The 21,478-nt window shown below is 36.8% G+C and overlaps 2 protein-coding genes across 2 annotated transcripts in view; one reads left to right on the forward strand and one right to left on the reverse strand.

Moving 5' to 3' along the window:
- LOC310939477 (S-adenosylmethionine synthase-like) overlaps positions 1–21,478 on the forward strand; it is a 151,185-nt gene that overhangs the window by 7,986 nt on the left and 121,721 nt on the right. The window lies entirely within an intron of this gene.
- Positions 247–21,039, reverse strand: LOC310939056 (transmembrane protein 150A-like; the record flags this gene model as incomplete). The annotated part of the gene is made up of 7 exons (XM_083903723.1): positions 247–497; positions 1,516–1,693; positions 7,745–7,872; positions 11,286–11,353; positions 13,357–13,443; positions 17,209–17,256; positions 20,975–21,039. The coding sequence occupies 7 exons, from the start codon at positions 21,037–21,039 to the stop codon at positions 247–249; spliced, it is 825 nt and encodes a 274-aa protein (XP_083759849.1).

Raw genomic sequence — 21,478 nt, forward strand, 5'->3', positions numbered from 1 at the left:
TGAATCTCTTTGCTGGCCTTCGGGAGAATCAGAAAAGGCACGAACAGCGTTGTGCAACATTTTTGCAGTGTAGCCTGTAGTTTTATAAAAGTAAAAAAAAAAGTCTTTGGTCACTGCTGGAGAAAACAGCTTTGGTGCAATCGTTGTGCAAAAAGTGTGTATCGTGATGTGCAGCTTCCAGACTCTAGATTATGTTTTGGCATCTTCTAGATAGATTTTGTCCTTTGGTCTCCAGAGGCAGTTCAGTTACAGGATGGTAAAATTCTCTGGCTGACGGTGGTTTGACCCTGCGCTCTGCAGCTCTGTGATGTGCTTAGACGTGGAGAAGCTCTCCAGCTCCACGCCTCTGAACAGGACCATCACAGTGTGTCTGGAAACGCCCCCAAACTCGGAGGCGAACGTGCCGTAGAAGAGCATAATGAGCATGCAGTAAATCCACTCAAAGATGGCGGAGGTGTGCTGCAGGGCGAAGCTCTCCTGCACGAAGAAAACGCCGCCTGGGGGATCAGAGGTTAAGGAGAACAATAGTGACGCAGCAGGAAGTGAACACACACAAACCCAACAACTGCAGAGTAGAGTCGATCTGTTTTATAATCATCAGGTGATCTGTGGCAAAAACCGAGTGGGATCATGGGAATTGTACGGTGGCCCCCAAACGGAAATCAAAAAACAAGTGCAAAACAAACACAAACGCAAATCACAAAACGCGTAAAAAACAACACAAACGAAAATCCCAAACGCAAAAAACACAAATGCAAATCAAAAAACACAAATGCAAAACACAAACGCAAATCAAAAAATGCAAAACACAAATGCAAAACACAAATGCAAAACAAAAAACACAAATGCAAATCAAAAAACACAAATGCAAAACACAAACGCAAATCAAAAAATGCAAAACACAAATCAAAAAACACAAATGCAAAACAAAAGACACAAACGCAAAAGCAGAAAACAAAAACATTAACAAACTTTGTTTTTTGTGAATTGCGTTTGTGTTTTCTGTTTTGTGTGTGTTTTTTCTTTTGCGTTTGAGTTTTGTGATTTGCGTTTGTGATTTGCATTTGTGTTTTTTGTTTTGTGTTTTTGAATAAACAAAAGAAAACTCGGTGGCTAACTAGAATTTCTCAATATTTCATATTTTATTTATAAAAGGGGTTTGACCCAGAAGTTAGAATAGACACGGTAAATGAAAAGGTGACATAATAATAGAAAATAATAAGGATTTATATTGTTGGATTTTTTTGGGGGGGATCAACAAAATATATAACGTTATTCTTGTTATTGTTCGATATTGTAATGCCGAAATGTCACACAATGTCTTTATTTGGGCAACAGTTGTAACTGTGAGATGGTTTACTGGCTGTAAAGCTATAGTTTCTGCAGCAGGGGGCGACATAACACATTACATTGAATGACATGAGCATCAGAAAGGCAAAAAGTGACAAAAAAAAGTGACTAAACACACTGTCAAGATGAAGTGTGAAAAAAGAAACACAGTAGAATGAAGGATACTGAGCACCAGTGCTATCAGAGCCAGCAGAGCCATCCCCACGCGCAGGTGAGCCACTCTGTACTCGCCCTGAGTCTTGGCCAGTTTGTAGGTCAGAGCCGACTGCAGACACACAAACAGCATGCTGCACGGGAACGCCACGCCGGCGCCGACGTAGTGCAACACTTTGACCAAATCCACCTGGGAAATAAACACACACAGAGACAAACATATGAGTTTAAATATTGTCCAGGTTCTGTAACACTGTAAGAGTCTGATTTAGGCTCAAATTGTTGTATATTTTACAGTTTCAGACAGTTCAAAGTTCTTTATCCAACTTTTTTATCACAGTTCTGTTCACCCTCAGTCTCATCGTCCTCAACCTTGTTCCTTGATCGCTTCTTCCTTCTCTTTCTGTCTCTCAAAGCTCATCCTCTCATCTCCTCAGCCCATCATTGAGAATGAGGGTCTATTTGTATGTATATGGGAAGGCCATTTACAGTTCCAGTGTCACTTTGACGTTATTTAATATGAATTTAGTCACATAATAAGCACAGTTTTCCTGGCTCTCTTTCTGTAGCTTGGTTACTCTTGTCAGTTTTTACCAAAACGGAGTCAAAAATGTACAAAAATCCCGATTTCTACTCGCTGAAATGATCATTTTCCTACATTTAAAGGCGCCATATGTAAGAATGTGGCCAAAAACGGTTACTACACTCAAATTCAAAATACCGAGGTCTTTTACGTTTCGTTTTCTCCGCCACTGTGGCTCAGACGTAACTGGCAACCCGTGGTTGCTCGGCAGCTGAGACTCTACTGACTGCAATGATTGGTAGACGGCGGTAGGTGGCGCCACATACCGAAAAAAAAAATTCAATGCTAATATTTTGTCTGTACTGTTGTTGTTGGTGAGTTCAGTTTGTTATATGAACATTATTCCTGAGTCTCTGTGACATATTAGGAGGATTTTATGGCCAGTTGCTTTAGATTTATTACATAATGCACCTTTAAGCATAAATTATTGTCGGGAAACAAAGATACAAACACACACACATACATGGCACAAAGGACACAAACACACACAGATAAGGGTCATGGTGACCTCACAGCAGCACTCTGTGTAATCATTCTATTACACTACATTCTGACAAAGGACATCACTGCGGGACAGGACAACCTGCGCCACAAAATAAAGGTGAAAAAAAAGAAAGAGTATAAGAGTATAACTCCACTCTAACATGATTACAACAAGATTACCCTCCATTATCCTCGTGTCAAACTGATAACTGCTCATGTCATCACCGAGAGAGGAAGTGTTCTGTGACTTTAACATTATGATGAAAACTGGCTCAAACTGACCAAAAACAAAGTTATTATAATACTAATAATGGTTATATTAGGTTATATTAATCACATTATATATGTATATATATGTATATATATACACATGTATATATATGTATATGTATATGTATATATATATATATGTATATGTATATGTATATATATGTATATGTATATGTATATATATGTATATGTATATGTATATATATGTATATATATATATGTTTATATACATATGTATATACATATACATATACATATATATGTATATATATGTATATGTATATACATATATATTCATGTATATATATGTATATATACATATATATACATATACATATATATATATACATATACATATATACATGTGTATATATATATATGTATATATATGTATATATATATATATATATATATGTATATATATATATATATATATATATGTGTATATATGCTTATATATGTGTGTACATGTATATGTGTATATGTGTGTATATGAATATGTATGTATGAATATATATATTTGTGTAGCAAATGTAGCTTGTGTAGTGTTTTAATTACAATTGTCTATACACTATTGTGATTTAATGTTGTTGTTATTTACAGACTAATTTTTGCGTCATTAAATTTTGTTGCGATCAAAACAGACAGTTATGTGCAATATATATGCTAAATATTTTTTAATCGCAACCTCATGATGGATTATCACAATATCATTTTAATTTCTAATTACTAAACAGTTCATTTTTCCTAAACTATTGGACTTTTTCCACTTTTCCTCCTGTGTGTGTGTGTGTGTGCGTGTGAGCATCTCATTCAGAATATCATTAAACTTCGATCGAGCACCAAAATCCTCACGTTTTCCCCCTAAACGTAAACACACCGATCCTCGTGCAAGATCGGGCCGTTTATCACTCGGCACACGTGGTGTCAGAGACACTAAACCTGTGTCCACCACTCACCGCCGTGTTTACACGGAGGCAAACACTGGTGGTTGGGTTACATAAGAGTGAGCACAGACGGGGAGGGAGGAGGAGGAGGAGGAGGAGGAGGAAGAGGAGGAGGGAGAGGAAGAGGAGGAGGCTGTGCCCAATCACCACAAAGATCACCCCTCAGACCGAACCATGCTGTGTTCCCTCAAATGTGGCTGAAGGGGCCCAGGCAATGTGAGCTGTTTCCCTCAACCACAGAGGAGAGAGGGCCTCTCTCTCTCTCTCCCTCTCTCTCTCTCTCTCTCTCTCTCTCTCTCTCTCTCTCTCTCTCTCTCTCTCTCTCTCTCTCTACGATAATAACGACCCACAGCCAAACAAACGTGACTGACTTTGACAGCTCACATTTATAACTCTAATGATTGTTACATCACACACTCACAGAAAAACACACACACGTGGCCAGAGGTGGAGGAGGACGACGAGTGGAGCTAAAGGGACAGATGTTTTGACCTGAGGAGGCGTTGGAAGATCTGAATGAGAAGATCATGCAATGGATGTTGTTGTGTATGTTTAAATTAGTACATTTATATTGAACCACCATCTACACTACTGTTCAAAAGTTTGGGGTCACTTAGAAATGTCCTTATTTTTGAAGGAAAAGCCCTTTTTTCCCCCCAATGAATATAACATTAAATGAATCAGAAATACACTCTATACATTGTTAATGTGGTAAACGACTATTCTAGCTGCAAACGTCTGGTTTTTAATGGAATATGTACATAGGTGTATAGAGGTGTCATTAGTGTTCTAATGGTACATTGTGTTTGCTAATAGCATTAGAAGGCTAATGGATGATTAGAAAACCCTTGTGCAATGACGTTAGCACAGTTGAAAACAGTTTTGCTGGTTCTTTGACGAAAGCAAAGTTATTATTTTGAATAAAAATCCTTATTTTTAATCTTCTCAATGTCAAAAATTGTATAGGTGAGCCCAAACTTTTGAACAGTATTATACATACTATCCATTTGTGATGTTCTTCTAGAAAAAGTAACGCACAGAGATAATAACGATGGCAAATGTTTTCAAATGTTGGCTCAAAATATCGATTCAGTGATATTTTGTCTTCCTGATACGCCAGGGCAAATTTAAAACTTTATCTTATCAAATTAAGAAGCTTTTAAGTAATAAATAGTCACTGTCAGTTTTCACTTGCCGGGCGTCACTACTTGATCTCTCCACTTGGCGGCGCTGCTCAAATGAATGAGGTGCGGAGGATGAAGCTACGTTAAGAGATGCTCCATCCACGTTGTATCCATAGAGAGACTTGTTTTTTATGTCGTGAATAAATAAGAGAAATCCTGCACTTTTAACTTTTCACGTTAACGTTTCGTTTTTTCTTCACTTTAGACAGATATCGTGACGTATCGCTACCTTATTGTCTCGCAATATATTGGTTATCGCAGAATCGTGATATTATTGGTATCGTTTCGTGAGACGTCTGTCGTTTTCAGCAGTTTAACATGTAAAGTACACCGTTTGCCCTTGTAATAATTATTATAATAATAATACCAGAAATACTTCGTACAAGCAAGTGCTTGAGTACACGAGTAAAGCGAGCGCGTTCAAACATGTAAGTTTCACTGTATATTTAAGATGTGAACACACACATTCCTGAACGACGCAAAACCCACAGTTTGAGCAGCAGATTCAAGTCGGTCCGACCCTGAGGCCACGAAAACCCTCAGCACCGTGAGGGACGTCGGCAGATTTGCATTATGCTCTAGTGCAGGTGGCTGCATGTACATATACAGTATATAAGTATGTGGACACTAGAGTCTCCTTATTCTGGAGTCTGGACTTCACTGTACTGAGATACGATAAGATAGGATTTACATGGTCACAGCAGCAAAGACAGTAAAGATAAAGATAATAAATAGTAAACATGCATTTCCACTTGTGTGAAAGGATAGATAGATAGATAGATAGATAGATAGATAGATAGATAGATAGATAGATAGATAGATAGATAGATAGATAGATAGATAGATAGATAGATTCTAGCTTGGTAGCTCGCAAGCTAACTAGCATATAGATAGATAGATAGATAGATAGATAGATAGATAGATAGATAGATAGATAGATAGATAGATAGATAGATAGATAGATAGATAGATAGATAGATTCTAGCTTGGTAGCTCGCAAGCTAACTAGCATAATAGACAGATAGATAGATAGATAGATAGATAGATAGATAGATAGATAGATAGATAGATAGATAGATAGATAGATAGATAGATACTAGTTTAGTAGCTTGCAAGCTAACTAGCATGCTAGATAGATAGATAGATAGATAGATAGATAGATAGATAGATAGATAGATAGATAGATAGATAGATAGATAGATACTAGTTTAGTAGCTTGCAAGCTAACTAGCATGCTAGATAGATAGATAGATAGATAGATAGATAGATAGATAGATAGATAGATAGATAGATAGATAGATAGATACTAGTTTAGTAGCTTGCAAGCTAACTAACATGATAGATAGATAGATAGATAGATAGATAGATAGATAGATAGATAGATAGATAGATAGATAGATAGATAGATAGATAGATAGATTCTAGCTTGGTAGCTCGCAAGCTAACTAGCATGATAGATAGATAGATAGATAGATAGATAGATAGATAGATAGATAGATAGATAGATAGATAGATAGATAGATAGTACAATATAGAGAGATATTAACAATAAAATTATAAAAAGTTATCAGGGTAAGGGAGGCAACCAATGATCTTGACGTAAAGCTTCAAGTCTCAATTCCCTATTTCTAAAATAGAAATATGAGTAAATCACATTAGCTAAGGAACAGGAAGTAGCAGCTCTAACAAGTGTAACCGACAGGAAATAACATTTCATGGACCTGCACACAGATTTGGTGCATTTACCTCTCTGGAGGTCATGACCTCTCATGAGTCCACATCTGCCTCCAGTTGTCTTAGCACTGACCCATGGAGCATGTTAAGTTTTATCTGAATAAAGTCAGCATGTAATACAAAAACCTCAGCCATAAACTTCTTTAAACATTTTTAAAATGTACTTTTTTTTTTTTAGAGCTACGTTTAACACTGTTGCTGCAACAACAACATACGGCAAACGCTCCGCGGGCCTCGTCTCGCTCTCCACCACTGGATCCTCTCCAGAAAAGTTCAAACACGCACCACAAACAAAGTCATTGTGATTTACAATCGCCGGAGGTGCTGATGCTTCCAACAGTGACAGAGATAATAATCTCACTCTGTGATGTAAGATATTATATAACTTTAAAATAATTCCAGCTTTTTGACTTTTTTAAAAGGGATTCAATAGATGGATAGATAGTAGTTTAGTAGCTCGCAAGCTAACTAGCATGCTAGATAGATAGATAGATAGATAGATAGATAGATAGATAGATAGATAGATAGATAGATAGATAGATAGATAGATAGATAGATTCTAGCTTGGTAGCTTGCAAGCTAACTAGCATGATAGATAGATAGATAGATAGATAGATAGATAGATAGATAGATAGATAGATAGATAGATAGATAGATAGATAGATGCTAGCTTAGTAGTTCACAAGCTAACTAGCATGCTAGATAGATAGATAGATAGATAGATAGATAGATAGATAGATAGATAGATAGATAGATAGATAGATAGATAGATAGATAGATAGATAGATAGATAGATACTAGTTTAGTAGCTTGCAAGCTAACTAGCATGCTAGATAGATAGATAGATAGATAGATAGATAGATAGATAGATAGATAGATAGATAGATAGATAGATAGATAGATAGATAGATAGATTCTAGCTTAGTAGCTCGCAAGCTATCTAGCATACTAGATAGATAGATAGATAGATAGATAGATAGATAGATAGATAGATAGATAGATAGATAGATAGATAGATAGATAGATAGATAGATAGATACCTGGAAAATCCCCAGCATGAAGAGACCAGCAGCACAGATCCATCCAGTGGAGAGAGCAGCCATGTTGAGGAGACAGTTCTGGTGTTTCTCGATCACATGAGCGTAGCGCAGCAGGGTGATCAGCATCACTGCGAGGACAGAACACAACGACAGATGTTAAGAGAGACAAAGCTCTGACAGTGCACAGATGAAAGGTGCAGAATGAAGATGGCATTTTTTTCCCCCTCGTCCAGCTGTGTAACCATACTGACCCAAATGTAGCTCTTGTTGAATGAGTTGTCCAACAGCGAGTAAACCTACTTTTAGAGCTACATTTTTAGTGTCTAAGAAATGAGGTTCAGCCTCATTGGGACCAGTCACCATGAGGACTACTCGTCCTGACAAGGTCAGCGTTTATGCCAGAAACCAGATTTATTATCTGATCATTTTGAAGTGCGCTACATACAGTACAGTGTACATTATCACTCTTCCACACCAAAGTCTACAGAGAAAATCACAGTTTTTAGCCTGAGGCACTGAGGAGCCGCTGGTTTGTGACTGATGATGAAGATTTGAAACACTGAAGTCACAAAGTTGAACATACCGATGGAGGCAGCAGTGGATTAACACCTCCTATGTGTCACTGATTTTCTCTATGGACTTTGGTGAGAGTGAGGTCACATGGCAAGGTCAGCGCTAAGCTCATACAACTCGACTTTTCAAACGAAGGATTTCAAAACACACTGACAGCCACACTTTAACCCACATTCCCACTCAGCCGTTCCCCTTATCACATCATTCTTTCACACTCTGCAACAAAATGAAAAACCAGCGACAGAGTGACGACTGCAGATGACTGTGGTGCGCTCGTCTTCTTATCTCCTGTTCAGGAACATGTTGCACATGTTGTCTTGATAACCTGAACAGAACAAGTGCTTTATGTTGCAATGCAACATTTATTGAATTTGTCCTTAGGTCACATTAAGAATGTCGAGCATGCAGAACGAATGATAATTCCACTGAGTCTTCACAGCTTCTGCAGCTGCACGTCAGAACCAAAATGTTACTCCAGCACTGGGCTAATGAAGGTCACACAACGACCTGCAACACTTTCAGCAACAATCGCTGATACTGAGCGATTTAAAAGAACATTATATCATTTTTGACTCCTTCTGCCCTTGGGATTGTGGCTTTATTTCCACAATACAACATTATGCTTTGTTTAAAAGCTCAAAGTTGCCTGTCTCTTTCTGTAAAAAGCTTGTTTTTAGGTTCCTCATACAGCTTAACTGTTAAATTTGACATTAAGGTGAACATTTAATTGTTAGTGTATTTGTAGTCTTATGGTTACTAACATTGCTGGTTAACGCTGCCCTTGTTAAAGCTTCTATATGTCGCCTGTGAGCGTTTGGACGGACGTTACCCCGAGGACAAGTTTGTCAACTTTTCAACCATGAAAATAGTTGGTTTCGTGAAGTCGTGCGGAAACACAGGACACTCAAAGATGTTTTTTTTTTTTTAACGATAAATACCACACACACACACACACACACACACACACACACACAGACAGACACAGGTTAATGGGCCCCAAATACCAGCATCTTCACAAAAGAAACACTTAAAGAACCAGGTGCAGTCTGGTGAGAGGTCAAACAAATGACACGGAGGCTGAACCACTGAAGACACGCAGCTCGAGTCATGACGCTCGCATCGAAGCGCTGACACTTTACCGCAACGCGATACGCCGTCGATGCTCTGCGATTGTGAAAATGCTGAATCTACGCACAGTTCTTCTGAAGCTTATGGAATTCAAACTAAGTTATGCTGCTTTGTTTTTCTGCCACTGGAGGTCACTTGAATAACTGTATTAAGCTAACTTTATGGGTCATATTTGCTTCAACTGAATCAAGTTAGGCGGGGACAGCCCTATGTACCGAAAATCCTTATGTTCCGAAAGCACTGTGAGGTTTGACCTCCTTTGCCGTGTTCGGACCAGCGGTTTGAGATCACAATGTAGTAACCTCCACATTTCAAATACTGGCCTGGCCTTTCAGTGGAGGGTCGATTTCGCGGCGCTGACAAGCCCCGCGGTACGGGTTTCGCAGGGCGGAACGAGCCATACGCGTTGGGGGGTGGGGGGTGGGAGCGCGGAATTATCCCCAGCGTAATGTTCACGCCGCACCTGGGATCAGTCGATGTCTGCTAGGGTTAGGGTAAGGGTTAGCATTGTGATAGATAGATAGATAGATAGATAGATAGATAGATAGATAGATAGATAGATAGATAGATAGATAGATAGATAGATAGATAGATAGATTCTAGCTTAGTAGTTCACAAGCTAACTAGCATGCTGGATAGATAGATAGATAGATAGATAGATAGATAGATAGATAGATAGATAGATAGATAGATAGATAGATAGATAGATAGATAGATAGATAGATAGATAGATAGATAGATAGATTGATTCTAGCTTAGTAGTTCACAAGCTAACTAGCATGATAGATAGATAGATAGATAGATAGATAGATAGATAGATAGATAGATAGATAGATAGATAGATAGATAGATAGATAGATAGATAGATAGATTTAGCACTAATTATTGGAACTCTAAATTGGTTTGGTAACCTCAGTGACCCTTGACCTCCATACACTGACTCCAATCATGAGAAAGGGACGCACCCGGGATCAGTTGATGTCTGTTAGGGTTAGGGTTAGGGTTAGCCTTGTGTATTCTGTAGGGCTTTCTGAACATGGGGATTTGGGAACATAGGTGTGTAACCACGTATCTCAGGCTAGCCCTTGTTAGCTATCGTTAGCAATACCGGTCAACAACAATGCTGTATAACGGTGGTATTTTTACGCACAGTGTAGCGACATGGCTACCGTTAAATTATGAACAATACTATGTGTACAACTGATTTACAGGGAAACAAACATGGACGCGCTATTAACGGTAAAGTTAAACTGTCCTGTTAATTCAGGTGAATGTAATACTCTCCAGTACCCGTAAACAGCTAAATTTTTCTTCTATTTCCATCTCAACAGCTCAGAGCATCACACAACTCCTTCTTACAAATTATATTGGGTATAACCCAAACTTCAGGGTTTAAAACATGGCATTTTAGTAAAGGAAGTATGTGTCACTCTGGCTCCTGCAACTGCAGCTTAATTCCTAGAACACAACTTTCCAGAATACTGACAAACTTTGACACAACAAGCAGGAAACAAAACACCAAATGATGAAAGCCTGAATGAATGAATGAATCACCACTTTTGGCACACGCCGCTGCAGCAGAGTAGCTGCTCTCATGGTCTGAGGGTATTTCTCGTGTGCGTCATGTGAGGCATAAAAAAAAAAATGCACCATTCATGGCACAGCGTAAAGTCATTCTGAGGAACAGAGACTCGGCTGGAGTCGCCACAGCTGCGAAAACAAGTCCCGAGTGTGCGCCGGGGTCCAGATCTTTAGCCCCGAGAGCTAAAGAATGTTCTCTGTACAAAGGTACGTTTGACGAAAAAGACTTAACAAGCGCGTGTGTTGACTTGATACTCACCCATGAAGGTGCCTGTCGTGCATATGAGGGTGAAAAAGCAACTTTCAGGTGGGACCGTTCCACATTTGCTGCAATTAAAAACAGAGAGGACAGCAGTTAGTGCGGACCGGAGCAGACCCGACCGGCCTCCGTCCAGGCTCAGTGGGCTAAAGTTCAATCAAATCCTTGCACACAGGTCAATACAGATCCATCACCTCCTATGCTCAACTGTGCAGCACTGCCCCGACTGGAATTGCTTAAGAACAGTCAAGCGAAGGTAAAATGACTTTAGTGCATGCCAAGAAAGCAGAATTGTAGCAGTTTAACTGTGGAGGTTGAAGAAAAACACTAAAGACAGTGATTTCTATGGTTAAAGGTTAACTGAAGATGTCTTTAGCGTTCGGATTTTTCGTGTTGTTGTCATTTGCAGCAACCAGAATGATATTAAAAAAGACTTTCTTGTTTCCATTTTGCAGCTCAAAAGACAAGAGGTGGAACATCTTCCTGTGGAGGTCGAAGAGGTGTTCCTCCCCCACCCCGTGACTCTGAGTAGAGGGCAAGTGTGGACTTATCTGAAAACACAGTGTGCAGCTGCTCACACCGGCAGTTTATACAAGAGAAGAAGTTTAAAAATGTGTCTATATGGCATCCAACTCAAATGAGATTTGTCTTTCTTTCACAGTGACGATGACAACGTCCATCCCAGATGATCGGATCACATCGCGGGCGTGAACGCGACCAAATCTGATCGTTCGGAACCTCGCTAATAGCGGATAATCGTTTTACTACTTTTGTGAACACAGTTGTGTTTAGAGCAGAGTGTAGATGGAGGTCACATGGTGTCACATGTGGAGACGCATTCTAATGCCAGGTGTTACTCTTACTATACTGGACAGGGTCTGAACAGGGATTTGGATTCGAAAGAGATGCAGATGCTCGTGAGTTAAAGATCTTCCAATCGTAAAGATTATTTACAGAGTAAATTCTGCTTCTCCATCAATTCATCTGGGTTTCAAGAAACAACAATACCTAAAATAAATAGTTTCGGTAACACTTTAGATTAGGGAACACATTCATCATTAACCAGGTCATATAGTAACATATATAAGTAGCATACTAGCCCTTTATTATTAAATATTAAGCATGTATTAACACTTTATTCTACATAACCTTATTCTACGACATGAATTAAGATTTTTCCTACATAAGGTGTTAATACGTGCTTAATGTTTACTAATAAAGGGCTAGTACGCTACTTATATGCATGTTAGTAAGCACCTAGTTAATGGTGAATATGTGTTCCCTAGGTGTTACCATACACTCTTAGAAATAAAAGTGCTAAGTTGAACCATAAGTTCTTTGGCTTGTCCTCATAGGAGAACCCTTTCGGAGGGTTCCACCAAGAACCCTTTTAAAGCCCTTTATTCAGGAAAGGGGTTTTAAAGGGTTCTCTGGATCAAATTGGTTCTTACTGGAACCATTAGTGTTACCAAGAAACCTCGAAAAACCCCTTTCTTTGTGAAAAGGTTTTTCAGAAGCAAATGGTAGAAATGGTAGAACCTCAGCCGTTGTAGAAGAACCCTTTTGGAACCCTTATTTCTAAGAGTGTGGTTTCTTTCAGCAAAGGGGAACATTTTTCCAATGCCAATCTAAAATGAAAAGATTAATAAAAAAATAAAAAAATTCTCTCTCAGTTTTTGAATTGATTGTACTTTTGTTGTGCATGAGGAGACGTGAGGATCAGGATGATATTATGCCAAATTCCAAAGAAACCTTTTGGTATCCCATGTTACTTGTCAGATCGTCCTTGAGTACTTGCACAGACTTTGTCAAATTGAAATCCAATTAAAAGGTGAAGAGTAAAGGTTAAAAATGTTCTGCTACATCTACTCAAACGGTATTTTTCAAACCAAATCCATAACTTATTTGCACTTTGAGTCGGTAAAACACAATATTTCACACGCAGAGACTGTTCTGTTGCTGTCTGGCTTGGAAACAACAAGCATAGAAGTGCACAGTCCATGATATTATGAAAGCAGAAAAAAACATACGTCTTTTTTTAAAATACACAGATAAAACACACAACACAAACCTGATGAGTGGGATGTTTTCCAGGGTGCAGCACAGCACAGGACCTCTCTGCAGCGGAAGCTGCTCCTCACACGACTCATTATAAATCCTGTAAACACAAACACAAACACAAACACACATTTACATCAGAATGCAGAAAAAACTAACTATATTATGTGCTGTGTTCGTTCAAACTCTCATTCAGGGCCAGCTGAAATCACTGACTCTCACTCATCTTAAAGCAAGTTCAAAGTTCAGTCAGAAACTATAATAATTCAGCAGTTCACGCAGTTGCCCAGCAGGAGCCAACCTCACTGACACATAATGAACTTCTTAACGACTAATGTCAGCAAACTGGTGTTGGTTTAAAGGGATTTTTGTCAGTGGAACATTAACCCAAAACTGTTTTTTTTCTGGGTGAAAGTTCTCTTCAGGAAAACGCTTCAGTGTTTGTGATGCATTAATTATGACAAACATGAATCATTGACTGTGTATGGAGCTCTGTCATTACTCTGCTTTAACCTGCGTCACAATAGTTGAGAAATATTTAACTTTCTAAGCATCAAATGACATTATGCAACTTTAGAAACTCACATGAATGAATGAATGAATGTACATCTCCGACCATCTCAAGCTTTTATTTTGGTATGTACGGTTACCAAACGTGTAAATTTGAATATTAACTAAATATTTAGTTTCACCCAGAACATTTATATTTTATATTTTTATTTAGATTGAATATTTTGATTTAGATTGAATATTTTGATTTAAATGTAATATTTAGATTTAACATTTAGATTTTTATTTTGCATTTAGATTTTACATTTAGATTTAGATTTAATATTAGTATTTATATTGAATATTTGTATTTAACGTTCAGATTTGATATTTAGATTTAAATGTAATATTTATATTTAACATTTATTTTTAAAGATGATATTTATATTTAATATTTATATTTAACATTTATATTTCACATTTCATATTTATATTAATAAAATTTCCATGTTTATATTAAACATTAAGATTTAACATTTAGATTTAAAGATATTATTTCGATTTAACATTTCATATTTATATTTAACATTTATATTGATGTTTAACATTTATATTTAAATTTATATTAAATTTAATATAAATATATATATATATTATATTTATATAAAGCATTTAGATTTAACATTTAGATTTCATGATGATATTTAGATTTAAATGTAATATATAGATTTGACATTCATATTTATATTTAGGATTTGGATTTAAATGTAATATTTAGATTTAACAGTTATATTTAGCATTTAGATTTAGATTTAACATTTAGATTTAACGATGATATTCAGATTTAAATGTTATATTTAGATTTAACATTCACATTTATGTTAAGCATTTAGATTTAACATTTACGTTTAAAGATAATATTTAGATTTAAATATAATGGTGTAACATTCAATATTTAGATTTAACGATGTAATATTATGTAAGCTAACAAATGTGAGTAAAAAAGTTAACGTTAAAAACTTAACTTAAAAACACAGTTTGAAGCTAAATGTGGCAAAAGTGTCGATGTTATTTTCAGCCCGAGCCACTTTACAGACGACACCTCGTAACAGCATCGAGCGACAGAACCTGTCAAGTGGTTTCACGACCGATTGGACATTGGATATATGCGACATGTCATGTGACCAGGGTATGAGTGACGGGTGCAGATGTCAGGCTTTTAAAGCCATGTTTGGATTTTGAACCTAAAAAATGTGTTTGTCGTCTTCGCCGTGTGTTTCTCTTCACCTCCTCCTCCCCTCGTGTCAACATTTGCTCTTTATTTTCTTAATGTCCACTCCCAATCTCCGGTCTGGATCTCTCTGTTCCTTCGCCACCTCTCATTGCGCTGCCGTGTTTGAATTAAGGCCGACAAAACTTGGCAGGAAGTGGGGTGTCGGGGCAGCTGGGGGGGGGGGGGGCATAGTTACATAGTTTTCTCAGTGGAAATCTATGTTATTAATAATCAGAGAGTGAAATATGTTTCTTCTATGTTTTGTGTGTGGGGGGTTAAGATGACAACACCTTTCTCTAATCCAGTAACTTCAATTCTATCAATCAAAACCTTGCTCTAAATCTACTAAAAATCTTCAGGAAATAGCTGTTTGAAATGTAAATAAACACTCTCTCTCTGCACATGACGGAGTGAGTCGGAGCAGTAACGCTGTGGTACGAAACAGATAAGCGCTGTAAACTGCTGTCAGAGGAGAGAGAGAGACTACGCCTTTCATACAAACCATCCACAGTTCATTAAATATAGAATATTAATCGTTTTGACTTTCACGTCTGAGACACAGGGGAAGTGTCAGCGCAGCGTGTGAACCGTCTCTGAAGTCAGACAATCAGCGTCAGTTGATAATCGTCACGGCAACAAGTTCTTCTAATCTCTTGGAAAGTCTTGTCCGTAACAACGTGTGAAAGTCTAGAAATCTACAATAATTTACAAAAATGTGTCAAAGTTACGAGTCACCGGCGGTGACGCTACAGCGACAGTGAGGACGAATGTTGATTCAAGGCTTATCTTTCTGAGGTCATTTTGACCTTGTGAGGACACAGCAAGGATTTAGGATTTAGGATTTAGGGCAAGGATTTGAATTGGGTTAAGGTCACTGTTACAGTGTTTAAAGGAGACATATTATACCCTATTTCTCCAAGTTAACCTAGTTCCCTGGTGTCCTAATGAACATGTCTGTGACATGTTTTGGTCAAAACACCATAAGGATGAAGCCCCACAGCAGTCCAATCACTCTGCCAAAACAGCCCTGTTCAGAACGCTCTGTTTAGTAGCATCTCTTTAGGTCCACCTTAAAAAAAAAAAAGTAAAACTAAGCTTAAGGGACAGGAAATGACATCAGCCACAGAGGCTACTGGGAGCTAACAGCAGTTAGCATTTGGAAAAGTGATCATTTGCAGGCTCTAGCAGGCACATTGCCGTCATATATAAAATGTATCCACAGGACAGATAAATCCTCTGAGGCTGGAAGTTTGTGTAGAACTTTGTGCTGCACCGTGGAGCCAAGAATAGAACTTTTCATGGACTTTGTGGACTTACGGTTTTTGGATACCGCTGCCCTCGCCAGCACTCCCGCGTGTTTTACGGAACAAAGCGGAGCTCCGCAAGACAACAATTCCAGGAATTTAGCGGAATTGTGACAAATTTTGGGTCAAATTTTTTTTTTCAAATTTTGGTTCAAATTTTTTTTTTTTTTTTTTGGATGACATAGTATAGTATGACGTTTTTGTCAAATTTTGGACCAAACATTTTTGGTCAATTTTTTTTTTCAAATTTTGGATGACATAGTATAGAATGACGTTTTTGTCAAATTTTGGACCAAACATTTTTGGTCAAATTTTTTTTTCAAATTTTGGTTCAAATTTTTTTTTTCAAATTTTGGATGACATAGTACCGTTTGACGTTTTTGTCAAATTTTTGGCCAAAAATGTTGGGTCAAATTTTTTTTTTTAAATTTTGGTTCAAATTTTTGTTTTTCACATTTTGGATGACAGTATATTAGTATGACGTTTTTGTCAAATTTTGGACCAAACATTTTGGTCAAAATTTTTCAAACATTTTGGACGACATAGTTTAAGTATGATGTTTTTGTAAAATTTTGGACCAAAAATTACAAAAAAATGAATCGAAAAAGTTTTCCAGCCCTTTTTGCTCTGGGGCTCCACCTGCAGACATGTTATGGTACTGCAACCAGTAGTTCTTTGTAGATGTCATTCATGATGTAGATATTTGTAATTGTGTTGATTTATAAAGTGGAAATGCTGGTCCTCTGTATGCAGTAAGTACAAGAATGTGTGTGTGTGTGTGTGTGTGTGTGTGCTGTACCAGTTGTTCACAGGGCAGACATGCTGGTTGTACAGGGCCATTGCATATCTGTAGATTTCAAGCAGAAACAAACTTTGGTCAGACATCTGATCAACATGACAGAACATTCTATTTTGAAATGTTCCAGATTCAGATATATAGTCTTTCAAACAACACCTGCACCTTATCCAGGCTCTCAACCCTTTTCCCATTTTCCCTGACATTGCTGGCTGTATTTTAACCTGCGCTCTCACGTCACAGGAGATGCAGTCGGCTTCGTCGATCCCTTAAACCCTTTACACAATAACCACCTGCACAAACACTTTCACCTGAGATAATTCATTACACACACACACACACACACACACACACACACACACACACACACACACACACACACACACACACACACAAACGCCATGAATCTCATGGCAGAAAATATTCACCGCCTCAGACTTTTACTTGCACAGACCTTCACGGTTCACACATGCTAAATGCTAAAGGCTTTGGTGATCATCTTGGGGGTTTTTTTGTGTGAGGTTGGCAGATTACCAGAAAATGAGTTGATCTTTCATTTTACGTTTGAATTTTACTGTGTGTTTTTCCCAGAAGCAGAACAAAATAAAGTGAAGCACACTGTAAAAAAAAAAAAAAGTTGAGAAAACTCAAAATTTCAACTCTGTAAAAAATTTATTAAAAAATAACGTTTTGAATTTTTAGTTGGCACAACTCTAACTTACAAGTTTGTCTGACAAAATAATATTAGTTGATGGAAATTTTTTTTTTGTAAACTCAAAGATTGATTGCATCAAGATGCCTTGAAATTTTGAGTATTCTTTTTTTACAGTGCAGCATTGTCAAATAATCATTTTAGTCCATTTAAAAGAAGAAGCAGAATGAATTGATAACTTTTATTGGCAAATCACACTGTTATCTCTTATAATTTGTGTGTTTATTTTTTATTTTAATGTCATGTTGTGACTGTTTACTATGTATTTCTGTGCCTGTGTACACTGTAAAAAAGAAAACAGTTGAGAAAACTCAAAATTTCAAGGCAACTTGCTGCAATCAATTTTTTAAGTTTACAGCCCAACAAAATATCTTCAGTTTTTAGTTGAAAAGTTCCGTCAACTATTGTTATTTTGTTAGACAAACTTGTAAGTTGGAGTTGTGCCAACTCAAAATTCTAAATTAAATGTTTGTATTAATTAAGTCATTTTTCAATTATCTGAACAATATTAGTTAGCCAAACTGTTTGAAAACAGAATTTATTATTTATAAATAAAATTTAAAAAATACATATTGAAACTTACAAGTTTGTCTAACAAAATAATATTAGTTGATCTTTTGTTGTTTTTTTTTGTTGTTTTTTTAATTGATGGCGATTGGAGAACAATGAATTAAAAAATTTTTTTACAGTGTATGAATAGTGCTTTATGAATACATTTGCCTTTCTTTGACTTTATTAAGCTTAAAAAACGTAAACTAAATATCAATAAAATGTGCTATTATACAGAATTTAAAACTCCATAAACTCTGTGTTTATTGCCACTTGCATAAGAGCGTTTGGTTAGTTTTATGTTACATTTATGGTTAAATCTAAGCTGATGCTGTGACGCTGTCACCACGGAACAATATCTAATCTGCAGAGGTAACAGAGCAAACAAACAAACAAACAAACAAACAGAAACACAGAAAGAACTTTTGCACCACACATATGATAAGACGCTCAGTGACACAATCAGCTGATTGAGATACAATCGTCCCACTGTCACTGTCACTGTCACTGTGTGGGAAACACAAACACTCATTTACTGTGTTTCATATCATCACTGTGTGTGTGTCGCTCAAATGATGGGATCATTTTGCACTGGAATAACGTGACTAATGAAACTTTAATTAGGGCTTAACAATGAATCGAAATTTGATCAAAATCAATTATCAAATGACCATTTTAGATTAAATATCATCCTGATTAATACAACTCATGTTCTACAGACTGAAGAAAAGCATCTTTGTGGCTCACAGATCTGCACAAATATCACACGGTAATCATTTTTAAAAAAAATTATTCGAATGAAAATGATGAGAATTGTTATTTAAAAAAGTCCCAGTTTCCGTCAAAAGTCAGGGTCGTGTTATTGTTCAAGTGTAAGTGTGAGTTACGCTCAATACTTGACTCTATAACCTGTAGATAACTGAAACTTTAATTAAGAGCTAGTGTGGAAAAATACTTGCATCCATTTCATAAAAGTTTGAAAAGTTCACTGATGAACTTGATTTACAGATCGACATTTCTTATTACAGTCTTTTGAAAGTAGTTGGCAGATTCTCTCTCTTATGTCACCGGGGTTCATTAGGTAAGTTAATTGACAGCAGGCGGGATTTTTTTTGATTCATTAAAAATCTCTCTGTGTCGTGTTATTCACGAGATTTGATGGAGAGTGACGCTGACTGCTGCACCTCCTACGGACGACTCAGAAGGAGCTGTTTAACTCTGGGATTATACACAATTATGTGCAATTAGAGACAAAACAGTTGACTTGTCATACAGTCTGCCACGGAATTTCAAGGACACACAAACTGCACTCAGACTGCACACGACAGAAGAATTTAACTTTAAATGACACTGTGGGTAAAACTACAGGTATAAACACTGAAAGGCTAATGCTCCACTTAATGCTGTGACTTTCCACCTAATTACCCACCAATTTAAATCCAAATCCATCCAAATGAAAAGTGTATTATTTTATAATACACTTTTCAGTCAAATGACTCTGCAACGCATGTGGGTTTTTATTGGCTTTAAATTATTATGTGTGGCTTGTTTTTACTTTGTGTAACTCTGAAAAGTGTCCCTGGATGTCTTATTTTTACTATAAACTACGGTGGCCCTGAGGTGCAAAACACAAACGCAAATCACAAAACACAAACGCAAATCACAAAACACAAACGCAAATCAAAAAAACAGCAACGCAAATCAAAAAACACAAACGCAAATCACAAACACAAAACAGCAAATACAAATCACAAATGCAAATCAAAAAACAGAAACGCAAATCCCAAACACAAACGCTAATCACAAAACGCTAATCACAAAACGCAAATCACAAACACAAATCAAAAAACACAAACGCAAATCACAAAACACAAACGCAAATCACAAAACACAAACGCAAATCAAAAAAACAGCAACGCAAATCAAAAAACACAAACGCAAATCACAAACACAAAACAGCAAATACAAATCACAAATGCAAATCAAAAAACAGAAACGCAAATCCCAAACACAAACGCTAATCACAAAACGCAAATCACAAAACGCAAATCACAAACACAAATCAAAAAACACAAACGCAAATCACAAAACACAAACGCAAATCACAAAACACAAACGCAAATCACAACCGCAAAACAGCAAACACAAAACGCAATACAAAAAACACAAACGCAATACAAAAAACACAGACGCAAATCAAAAAACACAAACACAAAAGACAAACGCAAATCACAAAACACAAACTCAGTTAATGTTTTTGTTTTCTGCTTTTGTGTTTTGTGATTTGCGTTTGTGATTTGTGTTTGTTTTGCACCTCAGTTTTGCACCTAATAAACAGAACTTAAAAGAGGTGCACATATGTCATTCTCTCTCTCTTAGATCGTTTGAGTTGCCTTATTCTGAAAGATGATAATTAAATTAACACCAAAAACATCTTGCCTACTGTCCCTTTAATGGTCTAGAACCAGGTCTGAGCATCAGTTGTACATTCTGTTTAGAGGTACTTACACAATCCATATTCCAGTGATGGTGGAGACAGGCAGGCTGATGGGCAGGATCATCCAGAGGGACATGACGATCACCTGGAATCACAAAAAGTTTAATGTGACGTCGACAAATGATCCAGAGTTAATTCAACTTTATGTGAACGGGTAAAATCACTGATGTAATGTGATTAAAGCTGCTCAAAACAACAAGGAAAATACAACTAAAATCAACCTCAAGTGGCTTAAAAAGCAACAAATACTGATCTTTGAGAGGTTTTAAAATGAAATAATTTGGGGCATTATAATAATATAGTCATGAAATTATAATGTTCTTGTTTTCAGTATTTATGTTGGGGACTGCATAATAAATAATTAGAGTATATAATGTCAAATAATGGTACAATGTTGAAGATGTGTTAAATACTAAACTTTTGTGACTTCATACATTACAGGGATCATAAAAAAAACAAAAACCTTAAGACAAAAATACAATGTGCAAAATGAAGAAGCAACAGCACAGATTAAA

This window comes from Microchirus variegatus (assembly GCF_963457635.1).
Source record: "Microchirus variegatus genome assembly, chromosome: 17".
Classification (NCBI taxonomy): domain Eukaryota; kingdom Metazoa; phylum Chordata; class Actinopteri; order Pleuronectiformes; family Soleidae; genus Microchirus; species Microchirus variegatus.